The 23774-nt window shown below is 37.2% G+C and overlaps 1 protein-coding gene and 1 long non-coding RNA gene across 2 annotated transcripts in view; one reads left to right on the top strand and one right to left on the bottom strand.

Moving 5' to 3' along the window:
- COL4A4 (collagen type IV alpha 4 chain) overlaps positions 1-23774 on the top strand; it is an 82407-nt gene that overhangs the window by 3402 nt on the left and 55231 nt on the right. The window contains exons 3-12 of the mRNA XM_014283623.3: positions 2349-2388; positions 4415-4492; positions 15978-16112; positions 16996-17040; positions 18661-18777; positions 21497-21565; positions 21800-21835; positions 22588-22650; positions 23122-23157; positions 23310-23351. Of these exons, the coding sequence (XP_014139098.2) occupies positions 2349-2388; positions 4415-4492; positions 15978-16112; positions 16996-17040; positions 18661-18777; positions 21497-21565; positions 21800-21835; positions 22588-22650; positions 23122-23157; positions 23310-23351 (661 nt within the window). The remainder of the gene's footprint in view (positions 1-2348; positions 2389-4414; positions 4493-15977; positions 16113-16995; positions 17041-18660; positions 18778-21496; positions 21566-21799; positions 21836-22587; positions 22651-23121; positions 23158-23309; positions 23352-23774) is intronic.
- Positions 22571-23774, bottom strand: part of LOC114017087 (uncharacterized) — a 40752-nt gene continuing 39548 nt past the window's right edge. The window contains exons 13-14 of the long non-coding RNA XR_008734445.1: positions 22793-22964; positions 22571-22648 (exon numbers count right to left, since the gene is read on the bottom strand). This is a non-coding gene — a long non-coding RNA (uncharacterized LOC114017087). The remainder of the gene's footprint in view (positions 22649-22792; positions 22965-23774) is intronic.

Genomic DNA, 23774 nt, shown 5'->3' with positions numbered 1-23774 from the left:
ACCATTTAAATTTCAGTTACTACACTATTTAAATAGTAGGAAGCAGGAACTATAATTCTGAGTCTATTTTAGGAGGAAAGATATTTCTACATTCTAGTGATGAATATGTTTGGAGAAAAGTAATGAACAATTCAAACCTGATTGCCTGTCTCAGAATAATTTTGTAGATGAGGGAGAATTATTAAAAGGCATGAAAAAAACTTTTACAGACTATGATGGAAATACTTCCTAGCAGCTGTGGCAGGAGTTCTTTCTGGAGGAAAATGATCCTTAGGAGATTAGGATCACCATGGCCTGGAATTTTCAGAGTGGTGTGGGATCAGTGATTCTATCTCAATGACATCTTCCAGGCAAAGTCAATCCACTATTCCTTCTTTATAAAACTTCATGCACTGGGCTTTTTAGGAATGTGATATTATGCTTTTCTAGCTGGGAACTTGGCCCAGCAAATGTACCTTGCTTGAACCTGACACCCTCGCTGCTAGGTGGTCTTGTGTTGTGCTAATATACCTGAACTCTCTCCAGTGTCTTTTTCATGTTTATTTGGTTTATGTAAACGCAGGGTCCTTGTTTTTCAGTTTTTCCCCATTGTAGCAGCCTTCTATCCCAGCCACCTCTCCAAGGGTAGCTCTTCTTGCCTTTTTTCCTGCATTATTTGTGAGTTACCCTTTACAGTCTTGTACTGATTGGAGTACATAGGCAACATCTGTTTGGCTTCAGGAGGCAGGGATTTTGAAATGACAGAGATTAATATGGCGAATACATGCCTGCTCTATATGACTGGAAAAGGGGAAGATTGCAGCACCATGTATCAAGAATGTCATTATGAGATGTCCATTTCAGTTGTGCAAGGGCTTCATAAGAACTTGACATTTTCTTAAATGAAAAATACTCACCCCTGGCCAATGTTGATACAGGAAAAAAAATATTTAAGAGACTGTCTTCAGGTTCAGAAGGTTAGAAGCAAAAATGGCCTTAAATTAGTAACAATCACAGAATAAACATGCTATTTTCTGCTACCTGATTTAAATGTCCCTGTGAAGTTAAATCCTTTCTTATTTGATGCATTAAAGTATGAACTACTGGGATGCACAAAACTTCTCTACCATTTCTGCTATAGCTGATCATCTGGCAGTCTCGTATTGTTTTATCAGTCCTTTGTTTCTCATTTACCTTGTTTAACTTTAGAAGCAAGTATGAGCTTCTGTCTTCAGTTACCACTAATTATTTTCATAAATATTTTGTTTCTGTAAAATCTGTGATTGAAAAAAAGTAGCAGGCAACATGGGTTTAAAAAACATATAAAGTAAAGGTATGGAAATGGCTAAAATATGTTAGATTTGTCAGTGTTTATCAGTATATATCAGTGCGTGTGCAGGTTATATAATTTGCAGTTTGAATCTATGAATAATTAATAGTCAGGGGAAGTAATCATCAGTTTGCTGGCACAGTTCTCAACTCCAAAGAGTTGGCCATGTGAATAACAAAGAAAAAATAGAGGTTGATATCAATAGGACTTTGGGAAAATTTACTAAATGCCTAAATATTTGCAGGGTTGGAGTAATTTTGATACAGACTTCACTATAGCCTGGAGGATAAATACACAGTAGTCTATATATAATGGCTGTATTTATTTTATCACTTCATATAATGAGTGAGCACCTTAGCTCTCATTAATGATCATGTTAGTATTAACAATAATAATGGTTATTTCCAGTATTGCTGAAGAAATTTTGGGCTACCTTTTGTTTTAATTTATTCTCGTTTTTTGAATGTAGAAATCATAAAAGACATGATTTCAACTTTATAATTGATCACTAGCAATGGCTGGCATGGAGCTGGGCTTCCCCAGCAGCTGCTCTGGAGTTGTGGCTAGTTTGAGTACTGCTTTGCTCCCTGCCTTTTCTCTCTCTCTCCCTCTCTCCGAGCGAAAGAAAAGAGCATCTGCTAATTCATTTGGGGGCAGATGCAGATCACCTCTAGCTCTGCGCAATCTTCACCCGATGGTGTTTGTGGAGAAATCTGTCTAGGATGTTTTCTCTCTGGCCATTCCTAATTGTGGGATTGGAAATAGCTTATAAGGGGGAAGTTACAAGAACTCTTACATGGTCTTATTCATGCCTATCTGTTTGTACTCACAAATCCAAAAAGACAAATATACATAGCATGTGCTGACCATTTCCTGACAGTGCATACCCCTTATAAATATACTCTTTTACTATATAATCACCCCAAACAGTACTTAATCGTGTTAATACACATTTCTTACTACTTAGAGGCTATGTTTTTGTGAAGGGTGGATGGTAGAAGTTTAGTTTTAATTTAGCTTTCTCCTTTTTTTCAATTAGGTGGCTTCTGATTGTTTTTTCAGCACAAGAAATTGACGGGGTAAGTGACATTGATACATACTTTAGATAGGTAATAGATATGATGGTGTAGTTCAAAAAAGTAACACTACATACACCAAAATGACCTATATTTCTGTGGGAAAACTGTGATGTTTCTTTCAGTATTTCTGCAGTTCTCACTTTCTGTTCCTGTTGCTCAGCCTAACTATTTTGTGATTTTGTCTTTTGGATTCTTCTAGATTCTAACTCTGGCATCTTTAGATGCTTTTGGAAAGCCGCACATTAAAATTCTCTTGTATTCTCTTGTGCACTGAGTCTGTCTCCTTCCTCATGAAGTCCCTTCAATGGCTTTACATTATAGCATATATTAAACATTAGCTTTCAAGCCCTTCCCTGTACGTTAGTCTAGATCTTAAACTGGCCTCCCTGTACATTCCCATCTCTGAAGCCAAAATTTCATATGTCATATAGTCTCAATATCTACTTTATTTTCCTCTCTGTACTGTCCTCCATATTAACCTGTTTGCCGTGCCCTCACTGTTTCTTTCAAATATTTAAAAGCTTTTTGTTGATTCCCATCCCACTCCAAGTCATCCCTTTTTCAATGAACTGTTGAAAATTTAAAGTTTTTTAAAAATAAGTGTGTTCAATTAGAACAAAGGGTAACAGCTTATGTGTTATTAGAAACTTGCATTCCACTGACATTCCAGTAGAGGCAAGTTTTTAATAACTAGGTGAGAGACTAGTGTGGAGTAGATTAGTAATTTCATGGGAAATCCAGTGTGTGAAAGAGAAGCAATCTGTGAGAGATACTGTCATACCTTCTTGTTCTGAGGTTTGGGAGTACCAGATATTCTAAAAATATTGTAGATAGAAAGAACAGATTTGTTCCTCCTTATCTAATATTTGTCAGTGTTTTCTCCTTGAAAAAGTATGAACCTGTGGTGTTCTGTTGGTTATTAAAACCAGTAACAAAACAATGTTGACCTTGATAAAAATGAAATCCACACTGAGCAAATATTTTCATGTTATCACTATTTACTTGTTTACCTAAATTATTCTTAAGTCTTTTAAGTCCTTGTCATACTTTTCTAAAGGACTTTGATAATTTACACAATTTTGCTGAAAAAATAATGTCACCTAGTGGACATTCCTACCATCTGAGTTTATAAATACATATGGTGTGTATAATTGGTATATGTTTAATACTATATTTCAGGGAATAGAAAATAATAAAATCCTGTTCACTTACCATAGAATAAATCTACTGAATTTACATTTCATTTTGTTTTCATTTCTCCTAAAATATGCTTTTTTTCCTCATTGCAACCTGATGGAACAAAGTAGTCACCTCTTTGCTATTAAGAGGACAATGACAGAAAGTTTCAATACAAGAAATAGGTAAATTAATGGTAGGCAATGCGTAATAATACCATGCACATACTTCTTCTTTTCATTTGACAAGAATTGAATACAAGGCTTTATTGCTGAGTGGGCTTGTTGCTCTTCAGCCTGTTTTGCCTTTTATTATTAATTGTAGTTAAACGATCTCCTAACCTAATGTGATGAGTTACAAATTTCATATTATTACAAATGAAAATCTGAGTCTGTTAATTTTTTTTCTAGATGAAGTCTATTTCCTTAATTGTATTTAGCTGTAATATTTAGCATTACTTAACATAACTTGTAGGTAATGTCTTTCACCTTCTACAGCAACAGTAATAAGCTTTTGCTTATTGCTTCTCCTTTGCCAGCATGTTTATGCTGATGAGAGGTCCAAGTATGTTAGGAGGATCTCAGATGTAGTATTGATGTTTGCATTCTTCTATTAAGCAAGCATTGGAAAATGTTCATATATGTCAAGCTGAAGATCTACATGATATTCTGATGTTTGCTGCTATGCCAAGTTTCTTCATCAGAAGGAAATTGCTCTGCGGTTATGCAAGGGTAGCAAGAGCTTTTGCCTTATAAATCATCTAATTGGATAATATGTCCAGTTGACAATATTTGATGAAGTGATTGTTGTCTGTTGCACACTGATAAATCCATAAACTTTTAATTTTTAGGGAGGATATGCATATATTGACCCATGTGCGGGACAGGATTGTTCAGTTTGTCGGTGCTTTCCAGAAAAAGGATCAAGGGTAAGTGACGATTAGAAGTAGTGATAATCAGTGTTGTAAATACTGTTCATTTTGTGCACATTGCTGTACTTTAAAATCAATATGGTTGACATAAATCAATATTTAGACAGAAACAAGTCTGAATATAGCAAACTAGCATAATTCTCTCACTGGTACAAAGTACAACTGTCATTGAAGGAAGTTAAGATTGTTTGTAACCAAGTTTGCTTGTAAATTAGGTTTGTAATAATTGTGGTGCCCTTTTTGTGTTAAGAATTCTTTGAGATCAGCCTAGTAGTTAGACAAAGGTCATTCTTAATAATATATTAAGTTTAGAGATCTATGCTCATTTTCTACTTAGAGGTTAGTTAAAAGAGAATGTCTATGCCATTTACTAGTTTTATGAGAACTTAGGTGTTTCTTATTTGGGTTAGGTGATTCTGGAAAAGCTTGCAGACTTTTATATTACTAGCTTATCGCACTAAGTATATTAAAAAAATCTGGATTGTTTTTGCCTTGTAAATAATTGTAAAACACTGAATGAAGTCAAGGCATTTTCATGTTATACACTAAAATTAGTAACTGTGCATGTTGCTATTTGTTAAACTAGTCATCACTGTACCATATTTCAATTATCTTGTCTGTTCTTTCTGAAATACATATCTATATAGTGATAACAGTTTAAATGTTATATGAGGGCAGGACTTATTTAGATACATGTCCTGATTAGTGAACAACTTAAACATTGTCAGTTAGTGATGGAAATTATTTTCTTTCAAAGTGCTAATGTTAAAGCTTAGGGTTAGAAAGCTTGAACATGTTGGATCAGTTTCTAGAAGACCTGCATGCCCCATTTGTTTGTGTACAACCTGAGTTGCCACAAAAGCAAGACACACCTTTTCCTTCCTGTGCTTCTGCTGTTAGCTTTATGCTTTGCTGTGTCATGATCACTGCTCTGGTGTCCTTGATCCTATCCAAATCCTCCAGGATTATGTCTAACCAAAGTCCCCCATGCTGTAGGATTTTCATAATAGGGGCCTAGGATACGTCTATCTCTGTAACACTGTGTTAACAAAAGGGCATTCCAGGAAAAGTATTTTGACTAGCAGCATTGCAGTGTCTCTCAGCAGTACTGAATAGACTGATTTGGATACCAAAAACCTGATCTGAAGTGCAATTTAAAAACAACTGACTTTGAAGCTAGAGGAAATTTCCCTGATTCTGGTTCTCTCTCAGTAGCCTTGAAGTTCTGAATTACATGCCCATAATCAGTCAATAATACATGCCCACCACAGTCGTTGTGGCTCCATCCTAAGCTGTCCTCCCCACCACAGATAAAGTGAACGATAGCTCACACATTTGCAGTTCGTTTTCTACGTAATTCCAAGGATCTGGACCTAAGTGCCAAACAGAAGTGTAATAACATTTAAAAATAAATTAAATGTTACTATGAAAATGTAAATCTGAGAATTGTACCATTATCTGAAACAGCTCTGAAATATGTATGCACACACTGATGGTTAAAGTGTCTCCAATTTAAAATGAATTTATATTTCATGCAATCATTTCCGTTAATCAATATCACAGAATCACACAATAGTTGGGATTGGAAGGGACCTCTGGAGATTATCTAGTCCAACCCCCTAATAAACCAGGTTCACCTAGATAAAGTAGCACAGGATCATGTCCAGGTGGGTTTTGAGCATCTCCATGGGAGACTCTGCAGCCTCTCTGGGCAGCCTGTTCCAGTGCTCTGTCACCCTCAAGGTAAAGAAGTTCTGCCTCATACTCAGAAGGAACTTTCTGTGCCCCTTGTCCTGTCGCGGGGCACCACTGAAAAGAGCCTGGCCCCAGCCTCTTGACACTCATCCTTAAGGTATTTTTGTGCATTGATAAGATGCCCTCAGTCTTCTCTTCTTCAGGCTAAACAGATCCAGCTCTCTCAGCCTCTTCTCATAAGGGAGATGCTCCAGTCCCCTCACTATCTCCATAGCCCTCTGCCGGACCCTTTCCAGTAGCTCCCAGTCTCCCCTGACCTGGGCAGCCCAGCACTGGGCACAGCACTCCAGATGTGCCTCACCAGGGCAGAGCAGAGGGGGGATCACCTCCCTCCACCTGCTGGCCATGGCCCTCCCAGTGCACCCCAGGGTCCCACTGGCCACCTTGGCCTCACGGGCACGCTGCTGGCCCATGGGCACCTTGCTGCCCACCAGCACTCCCAGGTCCTTCCCCGCAGAGCTGCCCCCCCACAGGTCAGCCCCAGCCCGTGCTGGTGCATGGGACTGCTCCTCCCCCGATGCCTTTTTTGAACTTCATTAGGTTCCTCTCCACCCAGCTCTCTAGCAAGAAATCAAAGTACTTATCAGACCCTACATTAAATATGGCTTAACTAAACACCACATCAGATAGACTGTTGCAAATATTTTCTGTACTAATGTATGGTGATGAATTATTTTCTATAATAATCCTATAATGCTGTTGATTTCTAAACTTTGATGTGTTTTGCTTGTACACTCTGACACACTAACTTTGCTTTCCTAGCTTTTGCCGAGACTACCCATTACAAAATAAAAGATTTGTTTATCTTATTGTTAGCTTCCTAGAATGCAAAACATCTGCTTTATCTACTTCTCTGTCTGAATTCTTCTCCCAGGCTGGTTCCTCAGAGCTTCATGTCTTCCTCAATCCTGTCTTTTAAAGTGCAAGAAATAAATAATCATTGAAAACCTCTGGCCTTACACAGTATGCAAGCCTAAAATTTCAAAGTGTACAGTTTATTAAATAATCCTTCTCTGTAAAGAAGTTGAGATAAGGGCAACAGTATAAATCTGGTTGCCTAGAATGATATTTTTTCCCTTTTCACTATTTTGACAGCACAGGGTAGCTGTCAAAATTAAGAATGAGTTGGTCCCCTCAGCAAACATGCTGAAAGCACGAAAACTTTCTAGAAAATTTATGTAGTTGCTGGCAAAAGGCAGTGGAACAGTAATCTCATCCAAACCAGCTGGAAAGCCAACCTTGTAGCAGCCCTCAAAATTCTGTCTTTATACGGTTTTGTTAAGCCCCTGATACTGCAGTTGGTTTTTGCAGAGGCTGCATAAGAAAGGCAGCATCTGAGTAAGCTGCATCAGTATATGTACTGCATTACATTGATATATGTAGACTAGTCCATCTATTATTTTTTTTAAAATCTCTTTTACCACAGGGAGCCAGATGTAGGGTATTCCCTTCATGATCTTCCATTGAACATGGTAATCTAAGACTTACAGGGAGAAAGGGCAAATTGTCTCATTATTGTACTGCTAAGGTATCATCTGTGGTAGAAACACACAAGGTCAGACCTATTATTAATTGATTAAACATGTTATTCAGACTCTTCCAAGAACTGCAACCAAATCCTTCATTAGACTAGCTGGAACGTGACAATTTGTATGTTAATCTTTGTTGTTGGCTGAATACTACCAGAGTTCCTGTTTCAATGGAAAGTTTCTGTTAACTTTTATCTTCTCTTAAAAGTGCACTGAGGGAGAGGCTGTTCAACAAAGTGCATTATTTGTTATACACTTGGTGGAATACGTAGGAATTATTATCCATAGGAAAGATGCGATGTTGTATCATAATGCAGACTTTGTGCTAGATAGACACTGCTGGTCCAACTTACACATCTACATAAGAACCTAGAGCAGTTTGTTTCACACAATCCTGATGGTTACTTCCCTACATCCTTCTCCACACACTAATGAAAAGGAGATTTTTAGAGCAGTCAGAGTATCTATCTCCTGATAAAACAGCAGTTATATAGGTTCAGAGTTAAGGGGTGCCCATCTGATAAGGGCTTCACTTTGTCAGTGGACTGTGAGGAAAATATTGTTACTAGTTTCATCTGAGGGATTTTTGTTTACATATAGAACGCTATGACAGGTATTTGATGACATTGCCCTTTTACAGGTTTTAGAATGTTGCCTTCCATTTTAGACCTTCAGTGGAAGCATTGTCACTGGAAATTTAGCTAGTGAAGTGAACAAACAGGTTGTTTCTGTGTTTAGAGCAGACCAGTCAATCCATAACAAAGATTTATACTAAAATTAAGGTAGAACAAAAGTCTTGAAGATGATATAAATCAACTTTGTTTATTTGTAATTACCAGTGACAAGGGAAGCATGTTCACATTTTGTAAAACTAAAAACATTGTAAGCTGTGTAAGCCCATATCCTTAATGTTTCTTCACTAAAACAGTAAAAAACTAGGGTAATAAGAGAATAGACATGTAAAATTAAACTCTAAATATATTTAGGTGTATGAGTTGAGTAGAATGGGTGTCAGGAATGCAGCATACTCTGAAGACTTCAAATCTTGCCCTACTGTCTTTGGCAAAATTACATTTCTTTCTACCCATTTTATTGAATGCAGTTTAAGTATGATTAGTTAAAGGTGTGGTTACCAGGACAGTGTAAGAAAACTGTACAAATGACTGTGAATGCAATGGGAATTAAGGCTTTTCCTTCTAGTTGTCCATTTGAAAATCTTTTAAATGTCAACATAGAAAGCCTTCTTCATTCTAAGTTAACAAGGTCATTGAGGTTTTAAGTAGAAAGGTGACCATAGGAATAAGAAAAGGAAACTGCCATGGCCATACTTGAATGTACTGAAATTGGGCAAGTTGGAAAAAAAGTAGAAGCAATAGCTGAACTTTTATTTAATATTTACATAAAACCAATAATCTTATGCATTGGTTGTTATATTGGGTTTTAAAGAGTTTGTATACCTGTTGTTTTTTATTTCTCTCAACCTTAGATAACTGTACTATAAACAGATTTACACTACTATTCATTACCAAGAAACCACTGTTTGAAAAATGTCACTATTACGAGTAGCATATCCCTTTCTGATATCATTACAGTTGTCCACATTACAATGAAAGTTCGAGTTCTTTTTAATTGGGATTACAGCCTTGCTGGAATTAGTTTTACATTATAGTATTTATCTCTTGATCTCATGTCACAAGCCAAAAGGACTCTTTCTTCTATAGGACACCATTAAAATGTGCTGTTAAATCTCTTCGCACATCCTGTGTGCTACTATACATATTAATTTAAGAACTATAGAACAGATAAACGAGGGGAGAATGTCATTAGTGAAAGTATATGCAGCAGTGAGCATTCTATGTGATTTTTAGTGTCAGGCTAGAACAATTAAGATTTTCTCCTGCCTCTTCCAGCCAAGATGTACGGTCTTCCAGTAGGCAGTAGCAGTCAATGTTTTTAATTAGAGGCAAACAACAACTTCATAGCTTTAGGGTTTTTACCCCTCCTTCTCTTTGGTCTCCCATAAAGTGTGATTTTAATTTTCTCCTGATATGTCCAACAGACAGTGAAACCTTTCCTCCATTTCCTCCTCTTTCTCTAACTTGGGAAATAATTTCCTGAACTCCTGCAGTGTGGTATCAGAGGCCTCAAAAAATGCTGGCTGCTCTAACAGAATTTAGATAGTTAAAAAAATGTTTGCAGTTAGCACTGACCGACTGTAAACCTGTCCTGTGGCGACCCCAGAGTTTGATCCCATTCAATTCCTTTGGCTTTGTTTATAGAGTTAAGTAGATTTGGAAAGCAAGCATCTATTCATGACCCAACCTGATCTAGCTTCTATGAGATCATGTGAAATGCCTGGAGCAAAGTGAATAATAAATATAAGTCAGCAAGACCAATGTTCGTTCTTTTGCAGATGAAGCAAGTGGCCTATTTTCATACTAGTGTAGGAGACAACCTAGCAAACAAAAATCTAAACGAAGGGTCTCACATTTTTTGGCATTTGAGGTGTAAGGAGTAAGCTTTCACAAGAGATGCTAAGTCAGTTGGTTGTCACGGGTAAGTTAGAAAGTCAGCTGAGGTATACCTCAGGGCAGTGGGGTGAGAATGGTGAAATTTAACAGTATAGTAGGTCTGTCTTCTGGCATCACTTCTCTTGCAACCTCTCCCTAATAGATTTTGTGGGTTTTTACATCTCCCTAGTAGATCCTGTGGGTTAACTGAGTCTGATTTACAGCACAATGTAAACACATTTAAGATTCACTAACTGTGAAACTGCAAATTCTGTTTGTTTTGGGGAGCAAGAGGCATTGATTAAATTACACTTTTTTGCACATCAGTATGCAATGGCAGCCTGTCATTCACATAGTATATCCAGCACTTATATTTGAATTTTCAAGCTGCACACTCAGGAAATGAGTATGTAAAATCCATCTATTTGATATCAAACACCTGTGCTTAATTGAATCCACTATCAGAGATGTATTCACACTGAGGAATCCCAGAGCTCTCCCACTATTTGCTTCATACTTGTTGATAATTTTTCCCAGTATATTAGCTATGATACAGTTTAAAAGTTCCTGAGACCAATTATTTTCTGTGGTATTTCTGATTATTTTCTGTAGTATTTCTATTGCCTTTCACTTACATTCACTGAGAACCACAGAAAAACAGACCTAGAGAAATGAGACGCCTGAATCAATAACTGAAGCAGACCACACATTATTTTATATAACTGAGCAGAGCAGTAGGCAGTTCTCTGGCTCCAGAGGTTAGTATTTGAACTGGTAGGAAATGGAACCTGCTTACCAGAATGTGGAATAGGAACAGGATCACTCCATTCTCCCACCATAAGGTCTCTTTAAGGCTGTTCTTCATATACAATGGCCAGCTACAGCATCTGTAAATTAGCATTTTTCATATTAGACATGTTTCCACATTTTTCAGGTGTTCTGATCTTGTTAAATTATCCCTCCTTTTGTTCTTGAGCATCTTTCTTTCCTTTAATACTTCTGGTTCCTGTCCCACCATACTAAAAATAGTGGTTTTCTCAGGGGCTGCAGATTGGCAAGCTTTTCCACATTAGGTAAGACAAGACTCTGCAAAATCATTATTTCTCATAGATTTGAGTCAACCAAAAATTGCCAATTGGTGAGTTGTTTCAATAAAGGGAACCTGAGCAAAACTTAATTTTATTAGCTAATCTGATGTTAATTACTTGTGGTTTCAAATGCTCCTCTATTTGCAGAGCTCTGCTTTCACTCATTAAGTGTTTTTTAGAGTTTCAGTGCCAAATTCTGTCTTGTTCAGTGTTTGTTTAACACAATAGCGACACCCACTGGCTTATTAGATACTTTTTTTTCATGGTTCCACAGAATTGAAACACAAAACAAAGTACACCGTGAAAAATGTTTTCAGCACTTCTGTGATTTGTTGTGCTTCTGTGAAGTATCACTGTGAATACTAAGCAGTAGCATCAGGTATTATGTTCCTGTAGCATAGTGAATCATTGAAAAATATGAGAAAAGAGCACAAAGTTTTCCAGTACTTTGCAGCGTGATCCAGATGCTGAGACAAGTCAAGCACCAAGAGTTACTATTATATTTAATCGGCTCAAAATATGACTATAAAAAAGAAGTTATCTAATCCTGAGAAGTCATTATGTGATCTGCTGTTTCTGAACAAACTGAGAATAAAGTACATGCTACATACTAGTCTGAGCCCCCCTTCATTGTTTAACCCACAGTCACAGGAAAATTTTTCTCTGGTAGGACAAGAGAGGCGATTTAATGATAAGTTGTGTGCTTTCTCAGATTTATCTGATCTTGATAAAGTTAGAATTTGGAGCCTTGACTTACAGTGAAAATGGTTTTTGTCCCAGTCCTACACAGTTAAGAGTGGAGGAGTGGAAACTTCCCAGAATGGATAACCCTACAAGCCGTGGAACCTATGGCTTTGCTCAGTAACGGACCTGCCCTACCAAAAGGGGAGACGACATGGGTGGAGCTTAGAGTAGCAGCAGATGCTGCCACCTCACTAAGCAAATTGCAAAAGAAAACATCTGTCTGTAAATGCAATTGTGTGCACTCCTCTCTTGCCCCCAAACTGCTTTGCTTTCCTCCCTTTCTCTGTCCTGCTGGTAAAATGAGAAAGACTGGTTACAAGCCAGAGTCTCGTGCAGAAAGAACAAGGGCACTATATTATTTGCCTACAATCTGATTCTGTAGAGTTGCTGGACATTTTCATTTTTGTTCATGTGAACAGAAGGTAAATGCACTTCACAAATCACGGGCACATCCACATAGCCTGTAACATAGGGTACTGTCCTAACTGAAGACAATAACTGGACTTTTGACTTCATCAATAATGAGAAGCAAGACAGAATTCACTCTAGTAGCATGAACCAGTTTTTTTGAGTTCTAATCAAGACTCCTTTAAAACATTGTGCTTTCAGACAATTAAGTGCTCAGGGCACTCAAAAAATAAGGTGCTCTTTGGTGTCTCAGGTGACCAAAAAAAGTAATTCCAAATAACCTTGGCCATTGCCTTTTCCAGACAGTATTAAATGTTTCGCTGCATGATTCTGAAGTATTTGCAGTCTTAGTCTTATGAAACATACTTAATTAAAAAAAAAAAAAAAAAGTCTTGTTTTGTCAAAAGTGAGTTTCTTACTGCAGGTCAAGCCCAGGATATGCTAAAATAACAGACCATAGTCTTGGCATGGGTAGTTCCTGACCTAGACAATTAACAAGGCATTGAAATCCTAAAGGAATTTATTGGCATCAGATGGCAGAGCAGGCATAATATTCTGTTCATTTTAACTGAGCTAATTTGTCATTTCCACATGAGCATGACTACCTTCATCCTCTTTATTTGTACAGCTGTCCTGAGACTGTAATGCTGTGGTAGTCACATTGGATGGGCACAAATAATAGATGTGATAATAGGTGTTATGACATGGTATCAGTTTGGTCTTAACAAAGCTCCCAGTCATTATCAGTCTTTGAGCTGAAAGAAAGAGAGACAATCCACCAGCTTCACATGGCATGCTAAAGTTGTATCAGCTATCAAACCCATTGTGAATTCTGGATTCAGTGACTTTGTTTTATGACTTCATTACCTTCTACTGAGGACATAAACCATGGAGTCAATTAAAATCACAGGGTAACAACTAATGAAGACCTTTTATCAACCTAAAGGACTACATGTTCTGAAAGTGTTTATTGGTTAATTATGATGGGTAATTACCACAGAATTCATAGTGTCTCAGCTTTTTTCTGAGTACTAGCAAAACCATGTTTCTTCACTGTCCAAAGGATATAACATAATTTGAAAAATTTTCTCTTTCTGCTATTGAATGCAGAGCATATAGACTATGAATTAAAAATATTAAAGTTGCTGCAGAAACTTGATGTCAACAAAATGCATTGTTAAGACAAAGGCATTAGAGCATTAGTGAGAAGTATCTTACACATTTTTTTCCTGCTGATGAGCGTTCCATTTTGCATGCTAACAGCTAGTTCAGTGTACTAAACATACTGCTTCCAGTAGCATGAATGGTTCAAACAGTTGTATTTTACTATATCATTAGTCTCCTTCATTTAACTTTTCTTATACTCAGAATTATGCTTTAATTACAATGGTTACCCACTCTTTTTATCAAGTATTTAAAGGATTTAATAGCTGCTTTAAGAGTACTTAAATGAATAAATTCAGTTTTACAACAGAGGATGTGCAAGGCACTGCCAATAGACAGGCTACAATTGTTCATGCAAGCAAATACTCAAATTAAACACCCAGAATCCTCCTGACTGTCCATTCATTGTTATCAAGGATGCAGAATCAGCAGATTTTAATACTAGTAGCCTTTAATTTGCATAATGTTTTACACTACTCAAATTATGGTATCAAGAAAATTGTAACCGTTGCTGAGGACAACATGCTGATTCTACCCCAGAACTTTTGCCAGTGACTTCACTGAAAGCAGGATCAAGGTTTAAGTGAGAGGAGCCAGTAAAGACAAATAGAACATGAGTTGCATGAGGATACTTTTTCAGGTAGTCCTTATTTGTAAGCGCAGGACTTCTTTTCCTAGCCTCTGGACTAAATACCTGTTCGTAGCTTTAGGGCCAGTGGTGATACAGTCCTGCTTCCAGTACTGTCTGTATAAGCCTATAGTATGTTCCTATTCCAAGCACGCAGTAAATTACCTTCTTCTTATTCTGTTTCTCTGCTAATTAGATTGAATGATGCATACCATACATTTCTGTACTTCATGTCCAACTTTCAAATCACACTGGTTTTACTGACATATTTTAAAAGACAGAGAAAAAATAAAATGAAATTTAGGCCCCAGCTTGCAATTCACAAGGTTTTGTTCAGACAGATTTAGTCTGTGAGATGTTTACACTGAGAAGCAAGCAATTCAGTTCTGTTGCTTCAATGTAATTTGACTCCTGAAGCTAACATATATGCTTACCGTCACCTTTGGTTTCTGTCATTTCGTTTTCCTTCAATCCGTTCACAGAAATAAATGTATGGCCTGTCATCTCTGTGACTGGAAGTTGTACTGAAATATCCTTTACTGCCCTCAAGTGGTCTTAGAGCCATATGCTTTCCTCAGGAATGCATGGGGCTCCATTTTGCTCTCTTTTTTAATAATGTGGTATAATTGATCGATGAAATCTGAAAAGAAAGCAAAACGCTCTTCAGCTGGGAAACAAAACAAGTTAAAACCAAACAAAGATAACGATACAGAATGAAAAAGATGAGTAAGAGAAAGAAAGACTTGTAAATATGTAGATTCTGTAGGGTGAAAGTGCAGACAGCTCACATGTGAAATCTGATTAGAAAGCTTGCTTTATTCAGCACTTTGAATCTATGACTTAATAGTTTTTTAGCAGCACAGAACAAAACCGGCAAAAAAATCCAGAACAACTCCACACCAATGCTATTGACTGTCAAATCCAGTTAGCATGGGAAGTATTTTTACTTCAGGAGAATATATATTACCTTGGAAAAGTTCATAGAAATCCATGGAGATGGTCTGTATAGTACAGTAGGTACAGATACTCCATTTAGAGCTATTGACAGATAAATTACAGTTTGCAATCTCCCAAACTATTTTAACGCAATCTATTAAAATAGGTACTTTTTGTAAATATGTTGGCTAATAACTATCATTTTTTTAATGCAGGAAACTTCAGAACTTTTAAATAAGGCATTAAGATCCGAGTGATGATGAAAAATACATGAGCTAGAAAAAAATAAGATAATTAGCTTACAGCAAGAGGAAACTCTCTTGAGTTGTTCTAATTGTGTACGAAGTTCTTTTGTCTAAAATGTGCCATCACTTCTCTGGTGGCAAAAATAGGATGTTCAGCGGAGTCTTACGCTTGCAGAAAGTGATACTTTGGTAGAGCCAGGAAGACTTGCATTTTATCCCAGGCATCTCAGCGAGGCAGTGCTGGAGACCTGATGAAGGTGAAAAGAAATTATCACCTTGAGCAAGTTGTTAAATTTGAAGGTCGTGTTGCTATAGCATCTAATGCAATGAACAGACCTGCAGGCTGTACAGCAAGCTTTTGAATCGTGAGTATGTATACATTGTAAGCCTTGTTTTATTCATACAGCCATCTCCGAAATGCTGCCTGCTGCGAGCTTTACAGCAGTAGTCATTCACTTCTTTGGACTCTTTTCAGGGTCAGCCTGGTGAGCTGGGAGCTCAAGGCCCAATTGGGTCCTTGGGATTTACAGGACCAGCTGGTCTGCCAGGAGAAAAAGGACAGAGAGGTGAGAATGGGCAGCCTGGGCCAGCTGGAGAAAAAGGTGATAAGGTAGGAAACACCACAGGCAGTTCTTTTAGGTCTATACAATATGTAATGTTAAATACTGGCAAGTGAAACAGAAGCTGAATGATCAAAAAGCATTTGCCCAACTATACTTTTGCTCACACAAAATTGTCACAGGAATTAATTACAGCTCTCTTGAAAAAATGTTTCAGCAGATTTTTGCTATGCATTGCAAAATTAGAACTATCAGAAAATACAAAATAAAACGAAACAGATCCAGTTGGATTGTTATGTACCATGTCATCCTCTTTAACCTCCAAGAGGGCTGTGGGAGAAACGTGGAGCTGAAGGAGGAGTATGGTGCTTTTAAAAGTGCTGTACACTAAACAAAATTTTATTACCACTTGTGGACTATAAGTTGCACTTCAGGTCCATAGCTTTCATAGCTGTACAATCCCTGTGCTTCGCTCTTGGTACTTTATATTAGTTTTAATGGTCTAGTTCCACTGATCTCAGTGGATGACCAAAATCACTGAGGTCAGTATCTGTCTAGTATATCTGAAATGTAAGTGTTGTAAATGGAAATTGTGCTACTGCTATTATCAAAACAGGAGCAGGGTTGTGAATTTATGTACAGAATTTATTTATAAATTATAGGCAACTTCCCCTTCTCTGTAATTTTATAATATTTGGAGAATGAATGAGAGTTAGATATTTATCCTGTACTGTACCATCCTTTACATGACACTGGTCTCCTGCTAAGCCTGTATGAATTTTTTCAGATATTTACGACAATTGCTGCTTTTGATTCATATTTCAAATAAGACTGTTTCTTGCTTCTTGCTATATAGTGTCACATTTTTGGTTTTGATTCTTTTTAAGAGTTAATGACCTTGGTAACTTTTTTTTTCATGTCACCTGCTTTTAGGGCCCAACCGGAGTCCCAGGATTTCCTGGTTTAGATGGTGTTCCTGTACGTATTGAATGGATATTGCTTTATAAAAATTACGGTTCATATAAAGTCATACCAACTCCTCTAACAGAATAATACACAAAATAAAATGTTTGGCTTTATATCTGTTGATATCATGTCACCTACAGAATTATATGTTTTGCAAAAATGTAGAATAGCCAGGTTAACTTCAGCTGTGTTCACTGTTGGTAACAAACTCCACAAAATCACAATGAGGTAAGTACATAATTTTCATGCAGGGGTGGGGCGGTGAAGGTGGAGACATGTCCATGCAGCATGTGTCACTGCTAGGATTAAAAACAATTAGTTTATTTTGTCAGGCTCTGTAGCAGGCTGTAGTCTGCTTGCTGCATTCTTACCATCTCTGAAAGTATCTCAAATGATGTACAGTTTTCCGTTCATACGTTCTGGGTTTTGGTTGTAGTCCTCTTGCAGGTAAAAAAGCAGCCACAGAGTCCAGTAATTTTAACCTGAATAGAGACTGAAGAGGGAAAGTGGGTCCTAAATATATCTTTATAAGCATGTGATTATATACTTTTCTGAGTATCTTCTTTAGTGTGGAAATGGGTGTGGTAAAAGAAAGATCATATCCCTTAGATACAGTATTTTGAAAAATGCTGTTTATTAGAACTGAACTCCTATGCTATTATTAGTTTCATATGGATCAAACAAAGTTAAAATGTTGAATTTTGAAAGTGAAAACAGAACCAGAAACTGAGTGGGTGTCAGCATCTGCTTGTCAGCTGTCCACACTTGACAATGGGACTGTTGCCAGAATGTCTTGATAATGTAGAGGCCAAAATTTAGCACAAAAAAGAAGCGCTTCCAAGAAATCTGTACTCTCTTTATGAAAAATGTTAATTTAAAAAGTGTCCACAAATTGGTTTGAAGAACCTTAAAGATGGGAGGAAGAACTGCCCCCCCCACCTCCCCGAAAAAAAAGAAAAACAACATTGGGACAAAATTACTGTTTGTTCCTTACAAAAATGTTTAATTCTGTGAAAATAATTTTTCTCCAATGGAAATATCATCTTGCCATTTCTATTGCCTGGTGTCTAATTTGCAGTAGAACTAACTCCTATCTGGACATTGGTTAGTTCTTGCTAGGTCAGAAAATCACTTCCTCAGTTCTTCAATGTACAGTCTTAATCTCTGCAATTACTATGTGCTTGAGTCAAGCTGTGTCCTGGTTTTCTTTGTTTTATCCTGTCAATCAAAAAATAAGAGGCTGCTTGAGATTACTTCTGTGTCTGTCTTCAGCTTTTCTTTACAGCCACAAGAAAGATGGTATTACGTTAGTCTGCTTTCTCTGAGATGATAGCACATTACTTTTTGCTCAAGTGAGAGCTCAGTCTGACCTTCTTAACCTGTGTTGTCCCTGTTATATTTGCTATGCATCAAAGAAAAAGATATAAATACCTATAACATGTTATAAATGAAAAAAAATTCTATTGATCACAATAAAAACATTTCTAATGCACAGAGTATAAAGCTGGGACCACTGTGAGGCGTCCTCTTTTTCAGATCAGAGATACTTGTTTCTGAACTGTTCTGTTAATTTAAAAAGTAATTCCCTATTTATCATGGTATATCGCTAATAAATATTAAACTGTCTTTCAGGGATTACCAGGAAGTGAAGGACCCAGGGGCATGCATGGTTTAGATGGCTGCAATGGCTCAAGAGGTGATCCAGGATTTCCAGGCGAAAGTGGTTATATGGGACCAAGAGGTCCTTATGTACGTGAAAGGCATTCCTACTTTCTATGAATACTGTATGTATACATTTTCCCTCCAAGCTAACGGCTCTTAAAATGAAAAGAGTTTTAGATTATGGCACTAGCTTTACACTGCACAATGAATTTTTACAGATGCTTACTAATGTTAATGGGAGTGAAGGACACTTGGTACCTTAACAGATTAAGTTTAAGCTTGTGAATGTGAAATAAGTTCCTATATCCTTGAAGTATATATGTCTACCTGAGAGTTAAATTCTGATTTGTGTCCCTAGTACATAACCACAGCAAAGCTAATACTATTTCATGGAAGTACAACTGACGAGGAGTGGCTTGAAACCATCATACCATTCATCAATACTTGAGATTTCTTAAAAGCCTTAATAGTATGGATATAGCTGAGATGAATTAGCAACAAGTGGAAGCTTCAACAAATCTTAAGTCCTGTAACACTTGAAGACTTTTAGTGGTTGATCACACAAGTATATTAGTAGATCTCCAAAATCGTACTCTTACAGTTTCACGTGCCACTTTTTACATATTCATGACTGCTCTGTGCACACCTCATCTTGCCTGGGGTTTTATCTGTATATGTAGAGATTATTTAAGTTGAAATATTTAAAATTAGCACTTTAATATTGTTTACTTTTGCTGTTAAAATGGAAAGCATTTTAAAATTGTTTCAATAGTTGTGTTAGCCATGCTCTTCCAATGAAGGTAAAACACAGATTCATGTCAGTAAGGGATAGAAGTTACTGTAGCTCCAAAGAAATTTTGCTGAACAGATCTAGTCTCCAGTCTCTGACTTTTTGTGGAAACAAGTTTTAGTTCTGAATGATTAATAGCTGATTAGTTGGCCTAAGAGCTTCCCTGAAATTTTCTAAATAAAACAATAAAAACAACTGCAATTTACATGAGAAGTCAAATGTGTTTGGTAGGAGCTACGTAAGATGCTGAGTCACCATAGGGAACCAAACAATGTGCAGTGGATGCCAGACTGAAAAGATGTTTTAAAAAAACAGCAATTGGAAAAACCATACAATTTCAGTCTTGGACATGCAATAAACGCTGTGAAATACACAACCTAATAAAAAACCTGATAACAACCTCATTTGTTGTACCTCTCAAAATAGCCCATTAACCCTCCAAACAGTAAAATGACTTCTGCTCAAACTTAATTTTAGCTGTATTTTCTTACTTAAATGCTCACAATTTGAGGAGTATGCCCTTTGGCAGGCCTAGAAAAGTATTTGCAAATTACAAAAAATGGGAGACAAAATAGGCGTGTAGCCTTGGATATGCACACTGAAGTTCCAGTGCAAATTAATTTAGCTACCCAGAAGAACAGGACATAGTAACCATATTTTCTTGTGTACAAGAATGCTATTCCAACCTCTCTGTGCAGATTGCCTATTTTTAAATCAGTTTGTTGCACCAAGTACCAGCTTGACTATATTTACAGCTAACATTTTTATAGTATTCTTACTTACAACATAGTCTCATATATTTTTAACACTATGTACATATTCATCAGATTTACTTCTGTTACCTTATAGAATCTGTACATATACCTCACCAATAAATTGGAAAATAAAGGAGTTTCTATTTGTAAGCCCTTACCTAAGTCATATAGAAGATAACAAAGTGAATCTAATAAAGATATTTCATTACACAAGAGATCACATGTAAAATAATCAAAGACAAATAGAACTTTTGATGTGTTTGATGTGTTCCGCAGCAGCTGTTGCTTGACCTGTAATTTGCAGCCAGTCTACTGTAGCTATATCCAGCTGCAGACAGCTGTAACTTTTCTTTTTATTGTACCATTCCAGGCATAAATACCTTCCTGTTTCATTCTGACTTCAGGATTTGAGCAGCCAGTGTATAATATCAGGAAACCAGTACAGTTTTAAAGTGGTTACTTTCTATAAAAAACAGCATCCCATTTTACTGAAATCAGTAGTTAAGTGGTAACTTAGTTAAATTATATTCAGTACATTTGGATTTCAAATGAGAAAACTGCAGAAAAATGTCTTAACATATCTATCCTTCACATATGTACATATCATGCTTTTAACAGTCAATTGAGCATTACAATTAAATTTTGCGAAACAATCATCTGTTCCTGCTAAGTCAGACTGAGGTTTTGAGAGTGCTAAGATTGGCAAAATTTTATAAAGGACTCCACAGAAAGTACTATGGGAACTTAGTTTTTTTAAAAACGGCCTTTAGGCATCAGAATTTTTTTTAATAGGCTGTGAAACGTATTTCCTAATAGGTGAAAATGTTGAAGACTATGCACGTGACCACAGTCCATACTTTCAGCTTTTTAATCACACTAGGTTCTTCTAAATCACAGCATGAACTTTTGGAGAAGGACGAGTGCTAATATTTAAAGCCACTGACTCAAGAAAAGCTAGGCATATTGAAATACTTGACAGTAAAGGCAAGATTTGTGAAGATTGTAGAAGTACCCAAGAGCTAGGGAGCATTTAACAGAGCAGAAGCTGACATGTTTTGCTCAACTGTGCAGAAGGCAATTTTACTTTTAAGGCCTTGTTAGATAAAAGAACTGCAAAATGCTCATGCATGGTTCTAGTGGGTTACCTAGTGATGTAGGGACACCAGAAAAGAACAGCCTGAGTAACTATCATTCCATCTCCATAGAAATGCAGAGTATGAGTAAATGCATCATGTTTTAAAAGACTTTTTTTTCTTCAAAGGGAAATCCAGGGCAAAAAGGAGAGAAAGGAAATACAGTATATGTTTCGCATTTTGGAAGAGGACCTCCAGTAAGTATATGATTCTGAAAAAAATCATGTCTGTCATATCTCATAGGAAGACATGTATGGTAAATGTAACTGTTCCATTATTCCTTGCTGTTTAATAAAGTTTGGTGCAAAAAAATTATTAAAAACAAAAATCACAACTGGAACAGATAGCTTGTGATCTTGATAGCTATGAAGTTGGAAAACACCCGCAACAAAGCTTGTAATGATTCATTTGCGAAATGATTGTCATTACAGGGAGACAGAGGCGATCCTGGACCCCCAGGCATGCCTGTAAGTAGTCATTAGGTTCTATACATTCTTTTTATCTTGAAGGTCTTTCAAATTTTCCTTTTTAGTACAGTAAAGAAGTATTGGGGTTTCTTCGTGCCTGCCTTAAATAGCAGAATTCCAGAATAAAGTCTAACACGAGTTCCTATAGTCTTGGCCCCATGATCAGCTCATGCTGGCTGAAAAGGAGCAGAAACAGACCATACCCATCTGCATTAGCTGCGTATAGAGCAGTTGTTGCCCTGGTACTCACAGTTTGCAGAATATTTTCTCCGTGAAATTCAAGGTATGTACAGATGTGACATCTTCAACAGTATCTGGTGGATCGCCCAAGAACATGCAGCACACTGCCATATTTTGGCCATAAAAACATGCGAGAAGAAAGAGTTTGTGTTGCTGACTCACATTTAATGGCTTTGCATTCCTCTTCTTAGGCCCTTCAAAAAAGTATTCACCACTGAACTATATCAAGTCCCCACACTGTAGCAAAATTACTGACAAAGTATTCTTTCAATCCATTACTAACGTGTAACTCTGCATTGCCTAGTATCTGTACAGTATTACCCAGAAACTGTTGCTGGGCTGCTCTAGCAAAGTGAGGTTTCAGGCATGGTGTAAGCTTCAGGCCATGGGTGGAATGCAGTAGCCAGCAGACTGAGTCCAAGTGATGCAGGCATTTTGGAGTGACTAGTTTTGTGGAGAAAAGACTAAGCTCTTGGTATTTTCACAAACAGACCTTTTGCCATCTTTTCCAGGGACCTCGAGGGTCAAGAGGTACAATGGGCCCGTCTGGATACCCAGGCCATCCAGGCTTGCCTGTAAGATCACCACAGTTATACAGCCTTGTGTTTTCAGGATATGCATAAATTCTGGTCTACCAATTTTAGAATTTCCCTTAATATAAAACAAAACCAAAAAATATTTTTTGAGGCAGATGATAAAAAGAGATTTTTGCCTTACCTTATGACTTTGAGTTGGCGTGTATGTTGTTCCTTCCCACGCCTGCATGAACATGTTCCATCCTGGCAGTCTGTGGTCACGAGAGGAATGTGCTAGTGCTCTCTTCCTTATTCCCTTTCCCCAAGGCCACCTTGTGGGAGAGAGGGAAGTAGGAAGCCAGAGTTCAGCCCCCCTGAAAGCAGTGACAAGGTGAAGTAAATTACACTTTGGAATAGGTACATCCCAAGAGGAAATTCTGCCTCTAGGTGCTACTGGCAATAGGAGGTAATTTTCAAAGCAAAGCTGTCTCTAAATCAGACATATTAACTTGTCTTTATTCTCTTTTAAAGGGTATTCCAGGTTACCCTGGTTTGCCAGGTGAACAGGTAGGCAATGACATTTCCTCGAGTTAGTGAAATGATAGTTTATACAAATAGTTGAAATGTCCCTTGTTATTTGTTTTTCAAAGGAGTTACTTGATTAAATTTCAATGTCAGCATTGTCTGATTATCTTCAAACTACATTTTTTGTCAATTAGGGCAATCCAGGTATTGGAGTGGATGGACAAAAGGGAGAGCCGGTAAGAAAAAAAAATATTATTAACCCCCTCCCAAATATTATTGAATATATTATTGCTGTAGAATTAGAAATCTAATAGAGTCTTGTTGGGTTCCCCAGAACCCATTCATTTGTGGCCATGTCATACTACTGATCATGTTATAATGGAAAGGGAAGTAATGGATGTTATCAAATCAATTAATTCTGGGTAGAAGTGATTTCTTCAGTGAGCTGCATATAGGAATCAAGCATATACTGGAGGTTTTGAAAAGCAACAATCAATATGTTAGTTAGCATTTACATAGCAATTACCTTCTGTACAGACACTGCCTAGATAATCACAACAGTACCCTCCAGTAAGTGGCTGTACCAGATCAGTCACTGAATCTCGTGCTATGCCCAGCACCAGATGCAAAGGAAAGGGTGTAAGAAAAGGACAAGCACA

This window comes from Falco cherrug, chromosome 11 (assembly GCF_023634085.1).
Source record: "Falco cherrug isolate bFalChe1 chromosome 11, bFalChe1.pri, whole genome shotgun sequence".
Lineage (NCBI taxonomy): Eukaryota > Metazoa > Chordata > Aves > Falconiformes > Falconidae > Falco > Falco cherrug.
This window is presented reverse-complemented; position numbering and strand designations above follow the sequence as displayed.